Source organism: Muntiacus reevesi, chromosome 12 (genome assembly GCF_963930625.1).
Source record: "Muntiacus reevesi chromosome 12, mMunRee1.1, whole genome shotgun sequence".
Taxonomy (NCBI): Eukaryota; Metazoa; Chordata; class Mammalia; order Artiodactyla; family Cervidae; genus Muntiacus; species Muntiacus reevesi.
In genome coordinates this window covers 209,094-234,720 of record NC_089260.1, presented here as the reverse complement: position 1 = coordinate 234,720, position 25,627 = coordinate 209,094, and the positions used below count along the sequence as shown (strand labels likewise).

Genomic DNA, 25,627 nt, shown 5'->3' with positions numbered 1-25,627 from the left:
TCTTCTGACTTTAGGAACTGGGTAATCACATTAGAAACAAAAATCTTAAGTCATTATAAAGGAGGCTGTCATGAACGGACCATGTGCCGAGGCTGAAGGTGGCTCGGAAGCTGTCGGGGAGGCGAGTGCAGGGCAGGCATGGGTGTTTAAGGGCTCCTGGCGTAAACGAGGGGGGGCAGCAGAGCTGGCGGTTAGGAGAGACTGCAGAATCACAGTGCTGAGGAGTTTCAATACTAGTGAAGGTGACAGGAAGCCGTTTTGACCAAATGGACAAATTCTGAATGCTTCACACCCTCTTGGCTGGCTGTGAGTAGGGTAGACATCAGGGATGACAGAGGGCAAACCAGAAACTCGAAAAGTAGAGCAAGTGTTAGTTGCTGTTGTGTCCAACTCTTTTGTGACCCTGTGGACTGTAGCCCGCCAGGCTCCTCTGTCCATGGGATTCTCCAGGCAAGAATACTGGAGTGGGTAATCATTCCCTTCTCCAGGGGATCTTCCCAATCCAGGGATTGAAACTGGATTCAAACCAGGTTGAAACCAGACTTTACCATCCGAACCACCAGGGAAGCATCCAGTAAAAATCTTCCCAAATACTGTAGACCTGGGGTGCCCGATCTTTTGGCACCGGGCGCCAGTTTCATGGGAGACAATTTTTCCGTGGACCAGGGGTGGGAGGCAGGATGGTATCAGGGCGCGTCACTCGGGTTACATTTGCTGTGCACTTTGTTTCTAATCTGACGCTGCTGCGGATCCTCAGCTCAGAGGCTGGAGATTTCGGTCTCGAGGATGTGGAGCAGTATGGGCCTGGACGAGGGCAGTGGCCATGAAGGCAAAGAGGGGACCATGAAACACAAGAGATATTTAAGAGGTGGAATTCAAAGAGAAAAAACTACTGCAACCTTGACAAGCAGCCCTAGCAGTGACATATTCTTGTGGATTCAGTTCCTGCTGGGTGACCTTTTTCACGGAAAGAGCAGCAATGCTACCTGCTGTTCTAAGGCTGTTTTGATTTGAGAAATTGAACATTAGAGCTTTTAATGCAAACTCTAAGTGGCTGTGTGTCACCAGCCGAGGGGATTAGCCCCGAGAAGCTGAGGTTTTAGCAGCCAGGCGGCCATTAATTCCTGGTCACGGTGCTCACAGCTCAGGGGGGCTGGGTGGTCAGGTGCTGGAAACTGGAAGCAACGGGGTATCTTCATTAAGAAACTGAGCTTGGTGTCAGCCAGGCCTGGGTCTGAATTTCAGATTTCCTGCTGGCTTCAATTCTTGTTTCTGAACACTGTCTATGAAACAGAGCTTGGCCTCCCAGGTGACTCAGTGGTAAAGAATCCACCTGGCAATGCAGGAGCCTCGGGTTTGACCCCTGGGTTGGGAAGGTCCCCTGGAGAAGAAAATGGTAACCCACTCCAGTATTCTTGCCTGGAAAATTCCATGGAGCCTGGCAGGCTACAGTCCATGGGGTCGCAAAGAGTTGGACATGACTGAGCACGCACAGGCATCTAAAATAGAGATTAGAGTACCTATGACCTAAGGTTATTTGGATTAAATGAGATACTTAAAATCACACGTAAGTGATGGAGCTAAGATTCCACCATAGAGTTAGCTGATAAAATTCAACACCCTCTCTTTTCCCTTCTTTCCCTTTTATATTTAATATATGCATTATTTTCATTACTTTTTAAAAAGCTACACTTTCAGTTTTTATTTCCCTGTTAACCCAAGAGCTGTTTATCTCAGAGAGAGCTTTTGAAAAATCCATGAAGAAAGGCTCTCTGGCTTTGGTTTTGTTATTGACTTTCTAGTTTTACTCTACAATCATTAGAGGATATTGTCTGTATTATTTCTGCCTTATGGAACTTACAGAATTTTTGGTGACTTAATCTATGGTTAATTTGGGGAATGTTCTATGTGGATTTGAAAAGAAAACTGTATTCTTTATTATCAGGGTACAAAGACTGTGATGTACCCAGATCTCCCTTAATTTTGCTGCTTGGGGCTTTAGTACCTTTATTTATCTTCTGTCCAACTGCCCTGTCTTGGGTTGAGAGGAGCATGTTGAACTACTTAACATTCATGTGCTTCTATTTCTTCTTGCATTTCACGCAGATTTTGCTGTAGAGGTTGCTGCTGTGTGCCTTGATGTGCATTCATAACCGCTGAAGACTCTGTTCCTATGAACTCTGACCTTAAGCATAAAGCAGTCCTTCTTCGTCTTGCTTTGTGCTTTTCAGTCTCACTTTACCCTGTCATATATCAAGTTAAGTTGATGCTTTTTTTGTTTGTTTTCGCTGTTAGTTTGCATTTGCTTTGTATAATCTGCCCAGCCCTACACCATATTTCTTTTTAAACATTTTTTTGACTGTGCCACATGGCATGCATGATCTTAGTTCCCAGACCAGGCATTGAACCTGCATTTCCTGCATTGGAAGCTTGAAGTCTTAACCACTGAATCATCAAGAAAGTCTTGCGAAGTACATATTTTTGAATGGTATATTATACTCTGCCTAGCATGTGACTTGAGTTTCACAAAGTATTTGTTGCTTTTTTCTTTTCTTCTCTTATTCAACCAGGGTCACCTAGTCTTTTTTTTTTTTTCAGTTTTAATGAGGTATAACTGAAAAAATTATAAGATATGTAAAGTTTACATCATGGTGATGTGATACACAGATTTACTGTGAAAGGTTAATTTACTGTCAACAGTTTTGGATCTGTTTGGACAAAAATCCCCTCCTGGACCCTCTAGCTTAGCTGGATTCTCATTTGCAGTCACACCCTGCTGGTTCTCACACCCCAGAGGACAGACTTTCCCTCACTAGGTAGGAGCCCCTACATACACTTATCAGTGATCAACTTGAAGAGCACCAACATAAAAGTTTAAAAAATGGGAACTATATTCAATATCCTGGGATAAGTCATAATGGAAAAGCATACTAAAAAGAGTGTATATATGTATAATATAACTGAATAACTTTGCTATATAGTAGAAATTAACACAACATTGTAAATCAACTATCAACTTTTGACCTAAAGCCTGATGTCTCTCCAAAGATTCTTTAACAGGTAATTAAATGCTTGGGAGAAATGTGGCCACATGTAAGTCCACAGTTGAAAGGAACCCTAGACATTGTCTCAAACCCTCTCCCAATGCATTAACCACTTCTACGACAGTCAAAGTTTTCTAGTCTCTGTATTTTTCTGGTAATGGTAAACTAACACTGTCACCCATTCTATGGGAACAAGATGAAAGCCCAGTTGTATCATATACTAGTTATGAAGACAGGAACTTATATAAGCCCCGAGCCTCAGTTATCTTTATCTGTAGAATTGGGATGATGACTGAGACTCAGAGGTCTAAGTATGGTTACAGATTCAAGGACTAGGAGGAAAATGTGAAGACCCAGGCAGATAATGAACTGAATCCCTTAAGTGTAAGGCATTAGGACTGATGAGAAGAGCTCTTCTCTTCTCAAAGGAGAGGTCTTTTCTGGGCTCTTGCAGCAATGTAGGCCTAAGGATATCACTAGATCTTCTAATTTTTCTAGAAAAGCACAAATCTGGCTTTTTAACATGAAATTTCGCAACTAGTCAATGTGGTAACTAGTTCACAGATGTCTTTGCAGCCCTAGATAGACCATTAAAAAAAACATAACTGTGGGCTAGGCACACCAGAAGGCGGGCACTTTGCTGTCTCTGGGCTAAAGTAATTAGCATGCTGCCCGGCAAAAGACCAGCAGTGGGTAAGTTATGAATTCATCAGATATGAAATCTGAGACCTCGGACTCTCGGGAGAAAGGACTTGGTCTGACTGGGTGGGTAAAAAAGTCAGGGAAGAGAAAGGTCAGTGCGTAGGCCGTCCGATGCAGCCCAGGAAGACGGCAGGAACCAAGCAGGCCTGAGGACAGGGCAGGCGGGCCCCTGGGAACCGCCCTCCGCGCCTCCTGCGCGCCTTTCTGCGGGGGCTGGCTGTCTCACACAAAGGCCCATCTCTGACCCCTGTGCAGGTAGTACTGACCGAGCAGACGGCAGCCAGCTGGGGGCAGAGGGTCAGAAGGGCCGGCAGCTTCCTCAGCCTACGTTCACAGGGGAGAGAACCAAAAAGCTGGGAGCCAAGGAGGCAACTTTCTCCTCGTTTCTATTTCCTTTGGGTTTTCCCCACCAGCAGCCCTGAACCTAGCAAGTAGTTCCTCCTTGAGAGGGTCACAACTGTCCCACAGATGTTATAAATAAGGGCCGGGAGAGCTGTCTATTTTTAGCATCTAAATGTGAATGCAAAGGTCCCCAAGATTCCCCCCTCGCTGGCTCCATTTCCCTATTTCCTTTCTACACGTCTTTTCTTTCCATTCCAGATGTACATTTTCTGAGCAAAGGAGATGAAGACTTTGGGGGCAAGAGAGACCCCAAATATTTGCTCATCTTGCCTGGTCTCCTTCTAATTGCCATGCATTGGTTTATGCATCTAGCCCGTGACAAAGAAGTCACCTACAGACTTTGGGAAACTGCACCCTAGGCTTGGATCCAGACCACTCCGTTTCCTCTCTTGAGAATAAAGAGAGATTCAGAGAAGAAAACAGCATTGAAGATCCTCTGCCTGAACCTTCCAAGGGCACAGGTGAGGGCAGCAGGGAGGCCTACATGCTTATTACCGTGCTCGCGTGCTCAGGCCCGTCACTGGTGTCTGGCCCTCTGCGACCCCATGGCCTGCAGCCCACCAAAGCACATGTCCACGGAGTTCTCCAGGCAAGAATACTGGAGCGGGCTGCCATCCCCTCCTTCAGGGGATCTTCCTTACCCAGGGACTGAGCAGTCCCACAGCTCCTGCACGGCAGGCAGATTCTTTACCACTGAGCTACGAGGGCAGCCCATGCTTTTTACCACCGACATCAATAACAGTATCACAGCCTATGTTCATGGAAGGCTCCTCGGGGCTAACTGCTTCTCATGGATTTCCTTATTCAGTCTTCATAACTCTGGGAAGTAGGGATTTCAATTATTTCCATTTTACAGAAGCCAAAACTGAGGCTCAGAGCCTGAGAAACTGGCCCAGCGTCCGGCAGAGGCACCCCCGACGGAGAGAGCTCCAGACACAGATCCTCAGGAGGACAAAGGAGGGGCAGAGGCAGGGGCGCGCTTGACACACACCCGCGGTCCCGGGCGCAGCTCCCGCTCGCTCCTACCTGCCCTCGGGGTCGGCCAGCGCCAGGCTGCGGGTGACGAAGCACATCCTGAGCGGGATGCTCCTCCGGTCTCGGTGGAAGGGCGGCGGCTGCGACGCCAGCGGGTCCGGCGCGCCGGCCCCGAGCCGCGGGGACTCGGGCGGCGGGGTCTCCCAGCCGATCTCGGACACCGGCGAGCCCCTGGTCACGTAGGGGGTGGCCTCGCGCATGTACTTCACTGCAAGCAGAGAGCGGACAGTGAGCCGCGGGCGCGCGGAGGGTCCCGCCGGGCTTTCGGAGAGCGCAAGGGCAGCTCCGCACCGGACCGCCTTGCATTCCCCCGGTGACAGTTGTCTGTCCCTTAAATTGGGTGCCCACGTGGTTCTCAGAACCCGCCATTAAGGTGACCTGAACTTGAGAAACGACTCTCGGCTTTTCTCGATTATGACAACATCTATCTTTTCTGATTACAAGGTGCATTCTGGGGAAGAGGCGGGAAAACAAATGAAGAGAGACTGAGAAAGCGTATCTTAGGCAAAAGAAACACACAATTATTCAGTATAGGCGTAGGTATCTGGTGCCCACACTGACCATCCACATTACCCTTATTCTGTTGGGAAGCAAGGACAATCTTTTCAAAAAACAGTGCTGAGAACATGTATGTAAAGAAATACGCAGAAAAACCCTTATTCTGTAATGGTAAAAATCTCTGATGGCAAAAATATTACTTGTCAGAGCTGAAAACCAGGAACAATAAATGTCCAATAAAAGAGAACTGATTAAAGAAATTGGAGTGGGTTGCCATTTCCTTCTCCAGACATCTTTACGTTCATTTAAAAATGGGTAGATACAGATGTCTTGATGTAGAAAAGCCTATAAGATCGACTATGCATTTTTAAAAAAGGCTATAGAGAACAGTGCATATACTGTAATCATTTGTGTATACAATCATAGATATATATGCTTCTGTAGCTACTACAATTTATAGATAGAAATGCAAGAAAATGTTAATGGTAGGTAGCTCTGGGAGTGGGTATGAAACTCAAGATGATGGAGAAATAGACTTTTATTATTCATTTATTACTCTTTTATATCACTGTCATGTTTTGCCATTGTGTTTTAAAATTTAAAGAAACAAAATTGTTTAAGAGCTGAGTGGGGCAGACTGAAATTCTGCTCTCTGATATGTTTACTTGATCTTAAGGTGTTACTTGGGGCTTCTCTGGTGGCTCAGATGATAAAGAATCTGCCTGCAACACAGGAGACCTGGGTTCCATCCCTGGACCAGGAAGATGCCCTGAAGAAGGAAATGGCAACCACTCCAGTATTCTTGCCTGGAAAGTTTCATGGACGGAGGAGCCTGGCGGGCTACAGTCCAAAGGGTCGCAAAGAGTCGGACAGGACTGAGGACTATGCACACATTAAACTATTTGCCGATTCTGAATTTAAGCATTTGGTCCTTAGCGAGCATTCAAGTTGGCAAGGCAACTGGATTCTTGAAACACGCAATATAAACTTCCATATCCTTCTTTCTGCCATTCACACAGCCTGGTTCTCTGCCGCTTGGGGCTGCGGGAGGGACCTGGCTAAGTCCCTTAATGGCATCTGGTATTACAAATGACAGTGGATTAAAAATGGGTGGCAAACCCAAGGGGCAGTTCCTCCAGATCTTGGGCGATTCAGTTGCACAAACTAGTGGCTTCCCTGCAGGAGACACGGAGTCAGGTTCCTGGAGACTACAGGAACAAACAGGACGTGGTTTCCGTACTTAAGAATAACAAAGTCACAGGGCACTGTCCTGGATGTTGCTGTGTGCCAGCAGGCCCTTTTCTGCAGGACCTGTATCCTAGCTGCCATGTGTTGCTGAGAATCACTCTGAGCTGCTCTCCCATTCTGGAACACTGCTCTTGGACATCAGAAGTGATCAACCCGAGAGACTACAGGCCCACTGCTCCATCCTCCAGACACAGGATCTGCTTCTCTGGATCCCCACCTAACACTGCGGCATAAAACAAGGATATAAGCAATAGCATAAAGCAGAAAAGCTATAACAAGAAAAAAGGACCCTGGAAGAACTCATCAGAAAAGTGCATCTAGGAGTTTGAGTGGCAGGTTAGGTTCACAACAATTTAATAAGCAGACCAAACATACCCAGATGCATGCAATATGGGCATATATTGGGAGATCCAATCGTAGATATTAAAACCAGGCGTTATTAATTTAAGACAGAGGAGATGTCATTTAGCACCAACACATATTTGAAAAGATTTCAGGATTTTCACTGAATATAAATGCAATTGGGAGAAAACAGCTCCCTGGTTGCTGCAAACCTGTTAGCACAGGTTGCAGACAGAAGAAAGATTATTCGCGAACAGTGTATTTTAAGAAATACCATCTAAAAAGGAGCACAGACATACCTATGAACAAAGGCAGAAAATTCAGTGGGACAGGTTTAAGCTCTCTAAGAACTGGAATAAATAGACCTCTTCTGACGTTACTGAATTTTTTTTTTATCTCAGAGTATATTTTTGTAGAAGCTAGAACTCTGCTTAGCTCTGTATATTGTTGCATTATGCTTATTGATAGTGGGAAACAAGTATCACACCCAAGATCGTTTGACGATTCTCCATTGATTGCATTATTATCCTTCTGACTGGAGGAGGGGGTGAGTGTTGCAGAAGTGGCAATCCAGGGATGCTTCTTGGAGGGGGTGGCATTTGAACTTGACTTTAAAGGGTAGTTAAGTAGAGGTAAGAATAAGTCGTTTTATACAATGTGCATGCATGCATGCTCAGTTGCTTCAGTTGTGTCCAACTCTGTGCGACCCCATGAACTGTAGCCGCCAGGCTCCTCCATCTGTGGGATTCTCCAGACAAGAATACTGGAGTGGGTTGCCATATCCTCCTCCAAGGGATCTTCCCAACACAGGGACTGAACCTGAGTCTCCTGCATCACTGAGTCACCGGGGAAGCCCTTTTACATAATGTACTCTGATTTACAATTTTTACCACAACTCCATAGAAAAGGAAAATCAGACCTCAGTCTGGAAGGTGGATAAAGAAAGAACATCCATCATACACTTAGTGCCAAGTCTGGAATCAGGGGCCTTCCATAGCTTCCCGCATGTAAGCTTTAAAATGACCATTTAAAGCCTCACTTTATATACAAGAAAATCAGGTCTGGAGAAGAAATGGATAAGGGATCTTTCATTTATCAAGTGTCCATGTGCATGCATGCGTGCTCAGTCATGTCCAACTCTTTGTGACCCCATGGACTGTAGCCCACGAGGTCCTCTGTCCATGGGAGTCTCCAGGTAAGAACACTGGAGTGGGTTGCCATGCCCTCCTCCAGGGGATCTTCCCAGCCCAGGAATCGAACCCAGGTCTTTCGCACTGCAGGCAGATTCTTTACCATCTGAGCCACCAAGTGTCTATGTATCCACAAGCAATAGAAGAATACATTTCAAAAGAAAAATACACGACATTGCTATCTCTTTCAGGCCCTGTTAGAAAGAAATATGTGGCTATTCTAACTCTGGGGCCACTGGGAGCTTTACATAGGTTATTCCTTGCAAGACAAATACTTGTTTTACACATTAACACACAACTGCTCAAAAATTTAACTTAAGTGGCTAGTGGCTGGTAAAGCTGGGGTTTGATTTCCCAGAGATCATATTCTTTCATGAAATCTGGCTAGCCCACCGAGATGAAGTATTCAAAACGGGCTAATAGGGTTAGTTATTATTTATTTGGTAGGCAATAGCTACAGCCCTGGTGATCTAGGAGCAAGAAAATGGTAGAACTGAGGGTCAGATTTAGAGAGAACTCCAGAAAAGAGGGGCTTCCAGGTGGCACTGGTGGTAAACAGCCCATCTGCCAACGCAGGTTCAATCCCTGCATCAGGAAGATCCCCTGGAGGAGGGCACAGCAATCCACTGCAGGTAAGAAAACCCAGTATTCTGGGAAGATCCAGAGGAATTGGGTGGAGAGGGAGGTGGGATGGGAGACCGGGATGGGGAATTCGTGTAACTCTACGGCTGATTCACATCAATGTATGACAAAACCCACTGAAAAATAAAAAAAAAGAAAAAGAAAAAAAAAAATTAAACACTTTTTATTCAGCAACAACAACAACCAAAAAAAGAAAACCCAGTATTGTCGCCTAGAGAATCCCATGGACAGAGGAGCCTGGTGGACTACAGTCCATAGTGTTGCAGAGTCAGACACGACTGAAGCGACTCGGTGAGCAAGGATGCACCAGGAAAGAGACTGGGCACAGCGGAGGGGGAAGATGACCTACCAGTTACACGACCACCAGGCCTTGCTTCCAGAGATGCCATGAACACTCAGAATACTCATGCAAGGCATGAATCATTACAGAATGTGTGGTTTTGTCCGTCATGAGTAGAGGCTGGGGAAGTATAGCGAATCTTAACCTAGAAGCAAAGATTTATCAAGCAGTGTGGTTTAATTCAAGGAGGGTAAAGGGTTACCCAAGACTAGATTTTTATTTATTTATTTTTTTTTGATTGAAGGATAATTGCTTTACAGTACTGTGTTGGTTTCTACCGAACATCAACATGAATCAGCCACAGGTTTACCCGTGTCCCCTCCCGCCCCTCGAGGTTGTTACTGAACCCCAGTTCCTGAGTCACACAGCAATTCCCGGGGGCTGTCTATCTTGTCAACGGTAACGTAAGTTTCCACGTTATGCTCTCCATATGTCCCGCCCTCTCCTTCCTCCCCGAAAGCCGTGCCCACGAGCTTGTTCTCTACGTCTGTGTCTCCACTGCTGCAAACAGGTTCATCAGTACTATCTTTCTAGATGCCATATATACACGTTACTATATGATATTTGCTTTTCTCTTTCTGACTTACTTCACTCAGTATAGTAGGCTCTAGGTTCATCCACCTCATTAGGACTGACTCAAATGCATTCCTTTTTTATAGCTGAGTAATATTCCATTGTGTATACGTACCATAGCTTTCTTAATCATTCACCTGTCAGTGGACGTCTAGGTTGCTTCCATGTCCTAGCTATCGTAAGGAGAGCTGCAGTGAACATTGGGGCACATGTACTGAGACGAGATTTGACAGTAATAAGTGTATTAAATAATACCGAGATTTGCCTTTCTCTTACCAGAAGTCTAGGGTGAAACAAAAGGGCTGCCAGGGCAACTCTCAGCTCCCTGAAGTTTTCAGGTCCTCAGGCTTCCTGCTGTACATTATCAACCTACCATCTAATGACTCAACAGTGCCGCTTGGGTTCCAGCCATCACGACCAAATTCCCATTAGTAGGAAGAAGGAAAAAGTAAAAGACACACTATCCTTCTTCCTTCAGGGTCAGTTTTAAGAAGCTGACACACTATCTGCTTACAGCCCATCAGCCAGAATTTAGTCACATGGTCACTTCTAGATAGAAATTTAATCTTAACTCTTGACAGCTCTATGCCAACCTGGCTAAAAGTTAGTGAGAAGGGAGGCTACTACTGTGGGATAAGAAAAGGGACAATACTTAGCTTTTGCCACAAGGAGACAGCCCTAATCATGCCAGCTAACACAATTAGATTTTACAAGACATGCGCCAAGTTGTTTCAGCCATGTCTGATTCTCTGTGACCCCATGGACTGCAGCCCACCAGGCTCCTCTGTCCATGGGATTCTCCAGGCAAGAACACTGGAGTGGGTTGCCACCTCCTCTGCCAGGGGATCTTCCTGACCCAGGGATCGAACCTGCATCTCAGGTTCCTGCACTGGCAGGCCGGTTGTCTACCACTAGTGCCACCTGGGAGCTACAATTTATGTCTCTTTATAAGACATAAACACAAGTGAACGTATTGGAGCAATCAGTGAAAGAAAGAACGACTAGGTTCCTTGAACCCTGTGAAGCGTTTGCTGTGTACTCACTTGAACCTCACAGCAATCCTGGGATACAGACATTGCAAGCATTCCCATTTAACCAGACTCTGCAATAGAGCGAAAGACAGAGTAAATCATACGCCCAAGTTAGAAGGTAGGGAAGTGGCAGATAATACGAGTCAAATCCAGGCAGCCTGGCTCCTGAGTCCCTCTTTTTAACCACGGAGTGATACTCTTTCTCACACTTTAAAAAAATTTAATTGGGTGAGAGAGAGAGAGAGTGTGTGTGTGTGCGTGTGTGTGTGTGTCTGTGTATTTAAGCCAACATTTTTCTGTACTGGGAGAAAACATCCAATTAAGAGGCTACTGCCGGTAATATAAGAGAGCTTGATTTTTTAAGCATGAACTATTAAATTACGGCATTTCAGTAAGTGCCTTTTAAGACACTATAATATGTATTTATAATAGAGGGTTTAACCTGGCAGAACTGAGCAGCTAGTGTTGGCATAATTATGCCTCCCTGTGCTCACAGACAGTAATTTCGGGCAAAGAACTGTTGAAACTGGTCAAGAAGCAGCCAGGCCCGGGCTCGGGGCACCTCTTAATCAGGACTGATTAATAAATCATGCCCTTTCTAGGCGTGATGAAGTAAAAAACATGGTTGAGCAATTAAAATTTCAGTCTTCTCTTGCAAAAGAGGGGGAAAAGAGAAGTAAGAAGGGGTCCCCAAACCAATAATGCACCAAAGTCACTTTCAGTATGTTTCCGGTTTTTCATCTGCAAGGTGGACAGATGTGTGAAGATTTCAAAAAAAACAGTCAGTAAAGCCCTTGTTTGCAAAGGCCCTGAGTTGCCACAATTAAATCTTTGTTGAGGAGGCCAGCTGACATTTGAAAGGAAAAGCAGACACAGGCTACTAATGAGGAAATGCTTTAGGCAGATCCAATCGACTCCCCTACCACGCTGGTTTCTGAAGAACCAGCAAGTCCCTTTGTTATGTGCAAGTTTTCCTCTTAAAAATAGCAACAAAACAACAAAAAAGGGATTTCCAGATTACAGGAAGGAAAAGAAATATTTCATGACTCTAAGGGATGGGAACATGAAATGTACATTTTCCAATGTGATTAAGGGGGAAAGGGATCAGCTGGAGGCAAGAAACCTCAGTTTTCAGACCTTCAGTGAAAATGGGGGACAAGTTGGTGACAGTGGGGTTTGCTGACAAAAATGCAATACACGTGAGGCTTCTCTTAAAGCCATTTCCTGGGTCATTTTAGGGAAGACACAGCGGGAGATCATCAATATTTCCAAAAGGACCAAAAAATGATGAAAGAGGTATAACAGACTTCTCAGGAACTACAGCTGATCTCTCAGGAGGCCGAGTGGTGAGCTGGAAAGAGAATTGGCCCTGGGCATCAGGGACTAGTTCCAGTTCCAACCCTGTGCTCACTAGCTCTCCAGCCCTGGGCAAGTCATTTCACCTCCCGGGTCTCCTCCTCACCTGCAAGGACTGGGAAATAAGGTTCCTGTCCTTCAAATACCCTATGATTCCTTGGGAAACTGCCTCTTCTGACATTCTTGTTTTTTAAAAGAATATTTCTTATCCCGCTCTTTGTCATCATTGACAAACAGCCCTGTGAAAATGTGTGCCAAATCCTTTGGCCTTAGGCAGATGTGCCTTCTGACTTTTTACCAAATCCTATGGGCAACTGAGGGGCATCCCCGATGGCTCGGTGGGTAAAGAATCTGCCTGCCAATGCAGGAGACACAGGGGATAAGAGTTTGACCCTTGGGTCGGGAAGATTCCCTGGAGAAGGAAATGGCAACCCACTCCAGTATTCATGCCTGGAAAAATCCCATGGACCGAGGAGCCTGGTGGGCCACAGTCCACGGGGTTGCAAAGAGTCGGACACCACTGAGTGACTAAGCATGCATGCACACATGCAAACAGGAGAACCGGGGTGTTAGAGGTTCAAGACATAAAGAAAACTTAGGTTAAATGAGAGACATTAGAACACAGTAGTGAAGACAAAAAGTCTGGAGTCTGAGGAGTCCAATTTCTGTGTTTTCTATCCCCTAGCTCTTGAGCAAATAACAGTTTCCTCATGTGTTATTTTTCACCTATCTCATAAGATTGTTGTGAGGATTAAATGAGTTAATATAAGTAAAAAACTGCTATGGAACTTGGCGTAGGAAACACCATAATGGTCAGTTACCATCATTAGAAGTCAGCCAAGGGACTTCCCTGGTGTCCAGGGGCTAAGACTCCATGCTCCCAACACAGGGGGCCTGGGTTCCAGCCTGCTCACAGAACGAGATTCCACACGCCACAACTAAGACCCAGAGCAGCCAAATAAATAAGTAAAAAAAATTTAAAAAGAAGTTAACCAAAAAAGTGGAGATTTATGGCACCTAAATAACCAAGAATTGTGCCAAACTCATTATGTGCATCTCTGCAGGCTGGAGTCACAATCAGTGAGCACAAATTATGAGGTTATATTTGAGTTCAACGTGAGGAAATGCTGCGAAGTAGAGAGCTCCCTATCGTGAGTGACATTCGAGCAGAAACTGGATGAGCTATCTCCCATGTGGCAGCAAAGATTCATTTACTCTGCGGAGGAGCAGCTGCTTCTAAAATCCCTTCAAATCAACTGGAATGCAGTTCATAAAGATGCAGAATCTAATGACTCTGATACAGTGAGGGTGGGTCATGGTTGTATACCATGCAAAATCATGCTGTTCATTTCTTTATTACTATATGTTTGTTAGCTACATAGTAGGTGACAATGGGACAGTTTGTTGAGCTCTCTAAATCTTAGAAGCCTCATTTATAAAATGCGGAACACAGTGCCTTCTTTAGAGGCAATAAAATGCACTAGTTTAATAAGGGCTCTAGAGTCAGAGGGTAGGAAAGTCAGTTGCATAGTCATGTCCAGCTGTTTGCGATCCCATGGACTGGAGCCCAGCAGGTTCTCTGTCAATGGGATTCTCCAGGCAAGAATACTGCAGTGGGCTGCCATGCCCTCCTCAAGGGAATCTTCCAGACCTAGGGATCGAACCTGGGTCTCCTGCAATGCAGGCAGATTCTTTACCAACTGAGCTACTAGGGAAGCCCGAGAGTCAGAGGATCTCAGTTCAAATCTTAAATCTAACTTTCCTTTTCTTTCTACTTTATAAGCTGGGCCTCTTTGAACAAGGTATGTAACCTCTCTGAACCTCACTTCCTCACCTGATTATAACAAGACCTATGTCATAGAATTGTCATGAGGATTAAATAATTTTTTAAATGTATGCAAAGCCGTTAGAACCGTGTCTGGCATACACCTGGCACTGGCACATAACTGTTACTGCTATGTTGCTGCTATTATTGTTATGAAATTTAAATGAGAACATGTATTGCAAGAACACGCATCTACTTTTTAACTCTGCTGCTGCTGCTAAGTTGCTTCAGTTGTGTCCGACTCCTAGCGACCCCATGGACTGCAGCCTACCAGGCTCCTCTGTCCATGGGATTTTCCAGGCAAGAGTACTGGAGTGGGTTGCCATTGCCTTCTCCCTTTTTAACTCTAGGAACCGTCAAAATCATCAGTACTTAGTACATAAGGTATCATTTCATTCATTCATTTACTGCACATCAATTAAATCTGGGGATTGCTACAACACATAATTCAATACATACTCACAATTGGACTAAAGTGTATTCATTAGTTATTAGTAAGTACTTGAGAGAATGTGGACTAATGATGTCTACAGACTTGATCTTCCAACAGTTCACTAGTCGGCTCCTCACCATCGCCAATAATCATAGTTTTTCTTCCTTGGGAAAATACGGTAACTGTTTTCACAGCTATACCCTAACATCTGAAGACAGGAAGTGAGTAATGGGTGGCAAGGACGTGTGAATGCTCAAGCCCTAATATTGTTTTTAGTCTTTTCCAGACAGAAGACCATGTGTGAACAGGACTTTACGTCACGAGGCAGGAAGGGCTGCGCTCACTTCCTCCTGACAGGTATCTCTGGAAAACAAACTCCTATTATTTCAGGTGTAGCTTGGTAACAACATCCTGCAAGTCAGACTTGGGGCTCAGTAACACAGCAGTTACTTTTCAGGGGCAGAAGCCCAGAGTCATCAAGCTTTTCCAAAGGAAACACATTAAGCGAACAAAATATCATGACCAAGGGCAGACTCAGGCCAGGTCTGAATTTCTTTTTCACCCTCGCCTGGATATGCAGCAGACCTAAAGCAACTACAGAAGCATCTGGAGTAAGGAGATGGGGGTGGGGTACCACTGTCCATCAGGCTGGATAACATCACAAACTCCTGCCATTTTCACAGTGCTCACCGTTTACAACACACTTTGTGCATAACCTCACTTAAGCGTATCATCAACCCCACCAAATGACCCATGAACTCTAATAAGTCTTGTAAGAAGCTGGCTGTGCATTTATTTGCCTGGGATGTCCATGGCCCAGGCGATAAGAGCTTAACTTTCCCCACCACACTCCACCCGTTCTCAAGCACACATGTGCATGCATGTCTGCTCAGCTGTGTCTGACTCTCAGCAACCTCATGGACTGTGGCCCACCAGGCTCCTCTATCTTCGGGATTCTCCAGGCAAGAATACTGGAGTGGGTGGCCATTTCCTTCTCCAGGGGATCTTCCCCACTCAGGGACTGAACCTGTGTCTCCTATGTCTCCTGCATTGGCAGGGGACTTCTCAACCACGGAGCCACCTGGGAAGCCTCCCAAGCACACATACACGTACACAAACACAGTTTGTTCAACAGAATTAATGCCTATTGGCCACACTTGACGTGCTGGATTTTTTCCTGCAAGTCAAACTTAGCTTGACTCTGCTTACAGGTCTTTGAGAGAGAAATCGCCAAGAACTACAAGAACTGATCAGGGTGCCAGAGGAGAGGCGTGAGCAAGCTGCTTGGATCTGATTGCCAGACCCAGGAGGCTCAGACCTCATAAGCTTTCCTCCAAGCCTCCAGAAGCTCCCCTTGGTTCTGAGCAGTCAAGATAGAAGGGCTTGTTTTGTTGCTTGATATGTTTAAAACGGGCTTCCCTGATAGCTCAGTTGGTAAAGAATCCACCTGCAATGCAGGAGACCCTGGTTCAATTCCTGGGTCGGGAAGATGCCCTGGAGAAGGGAAAGGGCTACCCACTCCAGTATTCCAGCCTGGAGAACTTCATGGACTGTATCGGCCGTGGGGTCACAAAGAGTTGGACACAACTGAGTGACTTTCACTTTTTAGGAAGGCGTGATGGTGAGCATCCACAAACAGATACAACTTTTTATAATAAACAGACTCATGGGAAATTTTAGCAACAAAAAGGTGGGCAAATTGGGGTTCAGAGGGCTTAAATATATCACCTCAGGTAAGAAGCAGCCTGGAATCTGTTCTCTCATGCTCTAAATCTAATATCTAATCTAATAAATCTAATAACCTCCACTGCAGTAATACAAATAGTCCAACTGACATGGAGGCATAGGCTAGATGATTGTGACTTAATAACTAATGAGTCACAACTGGTGCTGGAAAAATGTATGGGTATTGGGAGGAACTAAATTAATAAACATATTATGCATGATTATATAAAGGAAAAAATCTAAAGGTGCTATAGGAAAGACTAAAAAAATAAAGAGCCTCCTGACACATCTGATGAAATAAAAAGAGGTAATAGAAAGTCAGTATTACAACTAGAAGGGAAAATAACTAGTCACAAAAGAGATTAAAAAGATAAAAAAATAGAACTTTGGACAGATTTATGATAATGAATTTGAAATCTTAGATGAAATGCACAAGTTTCTGGTCGAACCTTACTAAAATTCACCTAAGTACAAATAGGAAGCATGGCTATTCCTATAACTCCTAAAGGAATGGAAGCATTGGTCAATATTCTTCCCACAAAGAAAACAGAACTTATTAGTGAATTCTATCAACTTTTCAAAGAACAGATCATACAAATTATTTCAGAAAACAGAGAATGAGACTCCCCAGTTCATTTTATGAAGATTAAAAAAACAAAATCAGACAAGAAAAATTTCAGAAATGAAAACTGCCAACCCATTTCATTCATAAATTAAGAGCAAAATTATAAACAAAATATCAGCAAATTAAGCCAAATAATATATTAAAGACAGTACAGCATGGCCAAGTTTGGGTTATTTGAATAATGCAAAATCAGTTACATATTAGAAAATGTATAAATGTCATTCAGTATGTTAGCAGGAAAGAAAGGAGAAAAACATAAGATGACTTCAATGAGAAAAATCATTTTATACACTAGCAAGCAGTTATAATGAAATAAAAAAGACTTTTTTAAACCAAAAATAGAAGGTAACCTCCTTAACTTGACAAAAGTATCTACGAAAACAAAAAACAAAACACACACATACACAAAACAGAAAAAAGGGACAAAAAAAAAAAAAAAAAACACTTGACATCAAACATCCTAAATGAGGAAATGCTGAAGTATCTCCCTTAAAATCAGGATCAAAAACCTGACACCCACTATGAATACACTATTAAGTATTATAACTAGAGACCCCAGGCAATGTTAAAAGACAAGAAGCAATTAAAAGTTTAGGATTGAAAGGTTTAAAAAAGGGAGTAAGTGAGAAAGAGAGGAAGAAAAGAAAAGATACAAGGTAAAGTACTTAGAGCTCATTGTACCTAGATTTCCATTCTAGTTGGAGTCCTAATTTTCTGTGTGGTCATTAAAAATCACGTAACCTCTAACGTTTGTAAGCTTCCTTATCTATAAAATCAGAGCTATCAAATATCTTGGTTAATTAGGTAGACAATGATGCCATTAAATAGAACAGAATATATGTTAAGAAGTGCAGATTTGAGACATGAAGGTAAACTAAGTTTTGAAGATGTAAGGCTTGAGAAGTAGATATACCATCCATGAACAGGCTAAACAGCAGTAGAATTCTGAGTCTGAAGCTTTGGGAAGGGGTGAGAGCTTTACCTCAATCCAGGAGAAGGCGCTAAACACTTACCGAATGGTAACTAAAGGTCCAGAATTTTACATAGATTATGTCTTTTAATTCTCACAACAACCCTGTAAAACAGGTACTCCTACTTGTCACAGTTTACTGATGAGGACACAGAAGTTGAAAAAGTTCCTCTAAGACCTTATATAGCCTCATAGTCAGGGTGTTTCTTGACTCGATCCCCTCAAGCCTGGATCCAATTGCAAAGCCCTCTGCTTCCCCCGCCCTGTGCTGTGCTAAGCTGTCTTTTGGAACCAGATCTGATGTAGAATCTTCTCTCATTCTCTCTGAGAGCTTGAGCAAATTGCTAAGACTATCTAAGCCTGAGATTTCCTCTCTTAAAAATGAAGTAACACTAATCACATGGGCCTGTTGTGTTAAACCAGATGCTATATACACAAAGTCTCGTACTAAAAAGGTGCTCCATAAATGGTATCTCCCTTTATTCTTTCCAACCAAGGCAAACTCCCAGAAACAGACACGGAAAACTAGGATGCTGGGGCAGAGGGAGCTGGCAGGTATCTAACACCCTAGAGTCATGTCAGGCATTGCAACCTGAGTGATATCGACTTCTGCTCCAAGTCACCCACATCTTTGCGGACAGCTCAGGGCCAAGCAAAGGGCAAAGGGTAACGGTCAAAACGTAAGGGAACTGGAGAACTGAACAGATGACTTAAACCATTTCCTGTTCTGCACAATCTATGTTCTGTGATCTAATCTGGGAGCAGGAAAAAAGAGAAAGGAGACTGTGGGTTTTATGAAGGGAAAGCTCAAACTCAGCGACAGGAGGATGACTGGGTTATTCAAGATTCAATATAGCTCAGATAAAGGCCGACAGACCTAGAGTCAGGACTGCCTGGCTTCTGCTCCTGACCCCCCACCACCAATGGCTGCACGGAACATCTCCTGACTTCCCCAAACCTCAGTATCTGCAACCCTTAAATGAGGCTGACACGCGTATTCACTGTAAGAATTCAGTTAGATCATGCCGAGCACATGTGCAGAGCACCCTAGAGAGACAGCCGGTTGCCCTGGAAGGCGTGTCTCCTGTACTGAGGCAAGAATCCAAACCGAAACTCCTTGTGGCTTGTGCTGAGTCAGTCCGTGTCCTGCTCTTGGACCCCAGGGACTGTAGCCCACCAGGCTCCTCTGTCCACGGGATTCTCCAGGCAAGAATACTGGAGTGGGTTGCCACTTCCTCCTCCAGGGGATCTTCCTGACTCAGGGAGTGAGCCTGGGTCTCCTGCATTGCAGATAGATTCCTTATTGTCTAAGCCACCAGCAAGGCAAAATTGCCCCCAAGTCCCACTGAGGCCAAGTCCTACCGCTTCCCTGTGCTAGTTTAAGGACTGCAAAGTGGGAAATCCTGGCAGTGAATTACAGACTGACCATTATTTTTGTCTATTATCCGAGGTATCCAGGCTTCCCTCCATGCAAATATGCCAGAGAAACAGGAGTTGCACATATTATCAGACATCTTGAACCAGAAAGTTTAAAGCACTTCTGCTTTATTTCCTATCAGGTTCCAAATTTTTACCCCTTTTCCTTTTTTTGTTCAACAGATAAGGCTTATTTAAAATATAAGCCTACAACTCAAGCAGGATTTGTGACTTGAGTCTGCTCAAGAGGGCTTTGATTTATAACAATCAAACATTTACAGTTTAATATGCTATCTATAATAATAGAATCAGAACTGGAAAAACAAATTTTGCCACCCAAGCTATACAGTCTGTTTATCATGTCTCAAAAAAAAGACTCCTTTTTCTTTTTTAAATCCTTGAAAAACACTCAAATATTTTTAAAAAGGAGTATTGTGCTTTAAGAAAGCCAACATATATTAAACTATATAATATACTAATTACTTCCAAGAAAACAAGTTCTACAGTCATTTACAAACATTAATACATAGTTCAATGAATCATTCCCAGAGTTCATGGAATCATAGATTTGTAAGTGAATTATAGTTGGAATTAGTTTTCTCCAAGAATTTAGAAAAATACATGACATTATCCACATGGAGAAAGAAGTACATACACTAATAAATTGTTTGACAATGCCTGTTGCCAAAATAAGGCTGTCAAGGAGGGAAGCACTGAAACTACTGAATCTTAGCTTCACATATCCCTCTCTTTAGTATGATGGTAAATTTATTATGTATCTACTTGGGCAGGTATAGTAGAAACAAACTTTCACATTATAACAAATATAATGACACAGCAAACCTGTGGATAACACAAGGGCATTTATTCGTCCTTTAACCAAAATGGTGACTAACAATAGCACACATTTATTGATAATTCATAGACACTGACGCACTATGAATGGTTACAGTGATGCCTCACAACAGCCCACTTTACCCGTGAAGAGCTCAGACAGGATTCCTTGCCCAGTGTCACACGCAGAGTCAGCTGCAGAGGGGGAGCGGGAGCTGGTTCTCCAGCCCTTAACCCTCACACACGCCGCGGGTCAGTGACACGGGCCCCTCTCTCTTTCTGGTGCTCACTCACACGCTCTCAGAAACCCAAAACATTCCCAGAAAGACATGCATCTGAAAACTCATTGACCTCAAAGTGGAGTAATGTAAATATTATCGCTCTTGGAAATTGTTTTAGAAAAACCTGGATATAAGAGTTAGGACCACCCAATGGAGACACAGCTCTCTCCTTCCGCTGCATGACAGCAGAGAGCTCACTTGATTTTCCTAAAGCTCAGCCTCCTCATCTATATATACCAACAGAAATAATAATTTTTAAAACCTGCTCAGATCTTAAGTATTATTGCATCATTCAGTGATCTCAGATGAATGCATATGAAGATAGAACATTTCCACCTAGACATTTCCCTCATGATCCTTTTTAATCAACCCTCCCCACCAACCCCTCCCACCAAGCAACCTGATTTGCTTTTTCTATTATAAAATTGTCTATAAATTGAATCATACAATACGTACAAGTGTGTTTCTGGCTCCTTTGACTCAGGGTAGCACCGTTGAGATTTACCCATGTTATGTGTTAGTCGCTAAGTTTTGTCTGACTCTCTGTGATCCCATGAACTGTAGCCCGCCAGGTTTCCCTGTCCATGGGATTTTTCCAGGCAAAAATATTGGAGTGGGTTGCCATTTCCTTCTGCAACCTATGTTACAGTGTGTAATAATATTTAATGCCCAATAATAATTTGATATAAGCATTAAAATAAATAATGTACATTATTACCTATTAAAGGCTATACCAAAAGTAGTTATTCTTATTCAAAAGAGGAAACCCAGGACCGCTAGAATGTTAGAGCCAAGAGGACAGTATCTAAATCTTTCAGAGGTTGGAGTATGTTTGGAGAAAGGAGTCCATTATTAGCATCTCTCATATCCCATTCTTTCTATGTTTAAGGACACCCCATGTCAGAGCACACATATCTGGAGTTTGGGGTGGAAATGGATTGAATTTAGCCTTCAACCAGGGTAAGTGGACATGCCAAGAGTACCTTCCCAGTGTACTTCTGAAACATTCCTTTTTGCCCATCCACAGAGATGGAAGCCTACCTCCATCAGAAGATGGCATTTGAAAGATCAGCATGCAAAACGTCATCTGTTACACTCAACTTTAGTGAGGCCAGAGCTTGTGCTGGCAGTTCTGGCCAGCTGTGTAATTCAATTTTTCCAAGGGAACTGGAGCCTGGCCCGCCCAAGTATGACACCAATGCTGCATTTCACAGAAGGCAGTTTGGCCACAATAAATAAACTCACACTAGGAAAAAACAGAATCATTGAGATGGATATTTTAGGTCCTTTCTGGCAGAGATTTTCTTCACTAAAATCTTTGTGTTCAAATCTAAATAGGAAGCAGATACTATTGCCAAAGAGTTTTCCCAAGAATTAGTCTTAGAGGATGAGGTGTCAATATATTAGTAAATTTCAAACCCTCAAGCAAAATCTTCAGAAGTCTCTGTTAACCGACCTGACAGAAGAGCTTTGGAAACCACCCCTTGTTCAGGAGGTAACTTGGGCAGGAATAATGCCCTCCAGGGAAGCAGAGGTATACAAAAGTTATTAAAATATCAAGTCACATTTGGAGACAGGTATGGAAGTACATTTCCTCAATGTTACTACCAGTCTGTGAGTATAAGTTTCTCTCCTGCTTCCTGTGGAAATAACATCTGCTTTCACATTCAGCCCAAGCCACCTCTGATATTTATTGCATTTGCTGAATGCTGAAAGGATCTGAAATGTTAAACCTCTTGATCTGTTGGCACTCTGGGATTTCTGTGAAAAGATGAGCTACATAATAGCACAAACTGGAGAAATATCATGTACCCAAAAGACATAAAGCCCCAATCATAGTGGAATTCTTTTTCAATACACAACTCTAGAAGTTGTAAAAATAGATCCAACCTTTATCTTGTAATTTTCTTCTCATTCTTCCTCAACATGTGTAGCTCCATTTCTTTAAATAAGTAAAGTACATTCAAGGTCATCCAGTCTGGACTTAAGCCAGTCACTTCTCTAAAACCAGTTAAATGCATGAAAGTCAAAGCATGTGCTTGGTCTCATTAAGCTCACAATATCCCTAGGAGAGGGACAGAGAATTTCGTATATTATCCACTGTTAATGAAGGATGCATTGTTTGCATTTAGGTGGGATCTACGGTTTATTTTTATCCAGTGCTCAAGCTGCTTGATTCTCATCAAAATGCGAGGCTGGCAGTGACTCAGCAGCAACCAGAAAACAAGGGTAAACAAGCGCGCTTCACACGAGCTGGGCATCTGGGGAAGAAAAGTAGTTAAAAAGAGAAAAGGAGAGGTTTGGTTTTTATGATTTAAAGACGTCTCCTTTAAATGAGTGATAAACATAAAAAGATGCCTAGAAACATTATAAGCAAAGAAGATGGAAAGGACTTAAATAAACGTCTAGGCAAGATTTCAAGTGAAGTCAAGTACTGAGATTAGCTACTTGACAGAGAACAGAGGGTCCCATCTCCAGAGGCTGAAATGACAAGTAAGAGTGGTGGCATTCTTCTTTCTTTTTTCTCCTCCTCCTTGTTTCATATTTATTAAGCACTCTCTGTATTCATGATACTGTCTGGCTTGCAAGGCAGTGGGGGAAATATTTGAGAAATTTTGAGAAACCAATCAAGAATCTGGACTAATCAAAAAGCCTGATCTCTAACTCATCAAGGGACTAGGGTTTCCAGAGAATGCAATTAAGACAACTAGCTGATTCCATCTGTGACAGTCCCATTTACCTTGGGAAATTTCTTCTGATTTAATCCAGGTACATTTCTTCAGTTCCTGGTAGAACACAATGGATGATTTAAATCATCTTCTCTTCAACCAGACCCTGGAATCCTTCACAGGAGGAAAAACTCAAGTCTTTCTTCCCTGCTGTTTTAGGGTTGAGTTCATACCTAACAAATGTTTGGTGAATATATGAATATATATTAACACGTACATTACTAAACCTCCTTGCTGTACACCTGAAATTAACGTAACATCATAAATTAACTATAAACTTCAATAAAAAAGTAAACAGAAAATTAAACAAATAATTGAATAAAAAATACATTTTCCTACCTTAAATACATCTGCTACAGGCTAACTGCTTGAGGATAAAATAAGTATACACTCTCTGCAGTATTCCATTATTATTATTATTATTATTGACAATTCTCCCTCTAAATACACTCCAAAGTGTGGTCACATAGCAATAACCTTAAATTTTTTTAACCCCTATTTAAGCTATTCACATCATATTCTGTTATTTTCTTCACAAGTACACAGAACAGAACTGGTTCCTCAGCCAACATTCTACACTCTATTTTATGAAGGTCAATGCTTGTAGTTAATCATCTTTTCCAGCAGCTAACTTTGAAAATATACGTCCTTCCTCCCTCAGGAAGGATACTAGAGGTTAAAGGTCTCTGTCTTGGGACAGCTGGTGTTCCTGACTTTGGGGAATAAGAACTTTTAAGAATCAGAAGTGTCCACAGCTACAAGCTGTGGGTTCCCTGCCGTGGGCGATTGCTCTCGGAGGCAGGACGTCTGCTGGATAGCGCCTTGGAAGAAACTGAGCATCTCGATTTTGTTTGTTTTGGGGGTTTTTCTTTGGCTGCACCACTCAGCGTGTGGGATCTTATTTCCCTGACCAGGGATCAAACTCTCGTCCCTGCATTGGACGCACAGTCTTCCCCTGAACCGCCAGGGACGTCCCAGCGTGACAGTTCAGATGCATTTACCTTCTCCTGCACCTGAAATTCTAAAACTTCATGATTTCCCACTGGAAACAGAAGTTGTTGCTAGCCCTGTGAAGTAGTTTGGGGACTGCTAAATAATTCACGCAAGGGCAAAAAAGAGGTCCAGAGCCTGGGCTTCTCCGAACAGCAATTTTATTACTGATCCCCTCACAGGAGTTTTCACAGGTTTTAATATTCTAGCCAAGAGAGCCAGAGCTCTCTGCAGAAATCCTTAGGTTTCCCAGCAGTGGCCCTTTTGTTAATGACCCAAGGTCCTTTAACTTGTCACTAGTCTTCCCCGGGCTCAACACGCTTCAGAGGCTTTCTCGCGGATGACCTTTTCCCCCATGAAAGGTAGCTCAGCCTACGGGGGTCAACTAAGCACAGGCCGGTGAGAGACAGCCAGGAAGACATCCGGCAGACTGACCAGAACGCTCTGCCACTGGGGATCTCCACGATAATGCAAATACAGCTTAACGTTCCTCTCAGTCCTGCCTAGACGACAGGAAACAGCGACTGCTGTCAAAGAGCCCCGGACGCAGCCCACTGAACTGCACTCAAACGGCCCGCTCCGTGTGAGGGCTGCTCCCCCACTGTGAAGTCAGGGTGAAGACCCTGAGCCCTCGCATGACAGCGGCCCGAGCCAAAGGGGTGCTTGGGTGACTCCAGGGGCCCATGGAGTACGACCAAACAACGCTGCTCACCAGCTGTTTCTTTGTTCCAACTTCGCCACAACACACTCTCTCTCTCTGATTTCATTTTCACTGGTGGAGATTCTCAGCCAGCAAGTAACATGGAGCCTCCAGAGCACTAAGCTCTGTCTTCTCCATCAGGGGAAGCTCGAAGCCTTGCTGCGGAGGCTGGACAGGGAGCTAGCCAGCAAGCGTGCATCATGAGTCCTTCCCGCGGTACTGATGGGAAATGGCCGAGAATGGTGTGCAGGGTGGAGGGGAGCCAGGCACCGTCAAGATGAACTTTCTGCTGTGTACTTCAGACACAGAAACAGGGACAGAGTTAGAAGCTGCTTATTCGATCACCACACTTTCAGAGAGAGGAGTTTCAGGATACTTTCAGAGAAAACAAAAACGAAATGAAAAAAAGAGCCCCTTTTCCTCAAGTGGCTCAAACAAGAGAGGACTTCCATGGTACCTGGGGACAGGCTGAAGGTGGAAGAAGCGAGGTGTTATTTTGTGCCAGGGATCAGCTCTGAGTCCTGCCTGAACCAGAGGAGAGAGACCACCCCTGAGCTCCTCTTAAAGGACTCGGCTCCTGTCCGTCTTTGGCCACACCCCTCCCGTGGAGTGATGAGTCCTTCAGACCAAGAAAATGTGCCCAACTGGAGCCTGTTACTGCCTCCGTTTCAATTCCCCAGAATTTCCTGTCTAATT

At 43.8% G+C, this 25,627-nt stretch overlaps 1 protein-coding gene across 1 annotated transcript in view; it reads right to left on the bottom strand.

Moving 5' to 3' along the window:
* The window catches only part of SNTB1 (syntrophin beta 1), a 243,608-nt gene that overhangs the window by 130,913 nt on the left and 87,068 nt on the right, over positions 1 to 25,627 (bottom strand). The window contains exon 2 of the mRNA XM_065902993.1: positions 5,175 to 5,391. Coding sequence (XP_065759065.1) covers positions 5,175 to 5,391 — 217 coding nt within the window. The remainder of the gene's footprint in view (positions 1 to 5,174; positions 5,392 to 25,627) is intronic.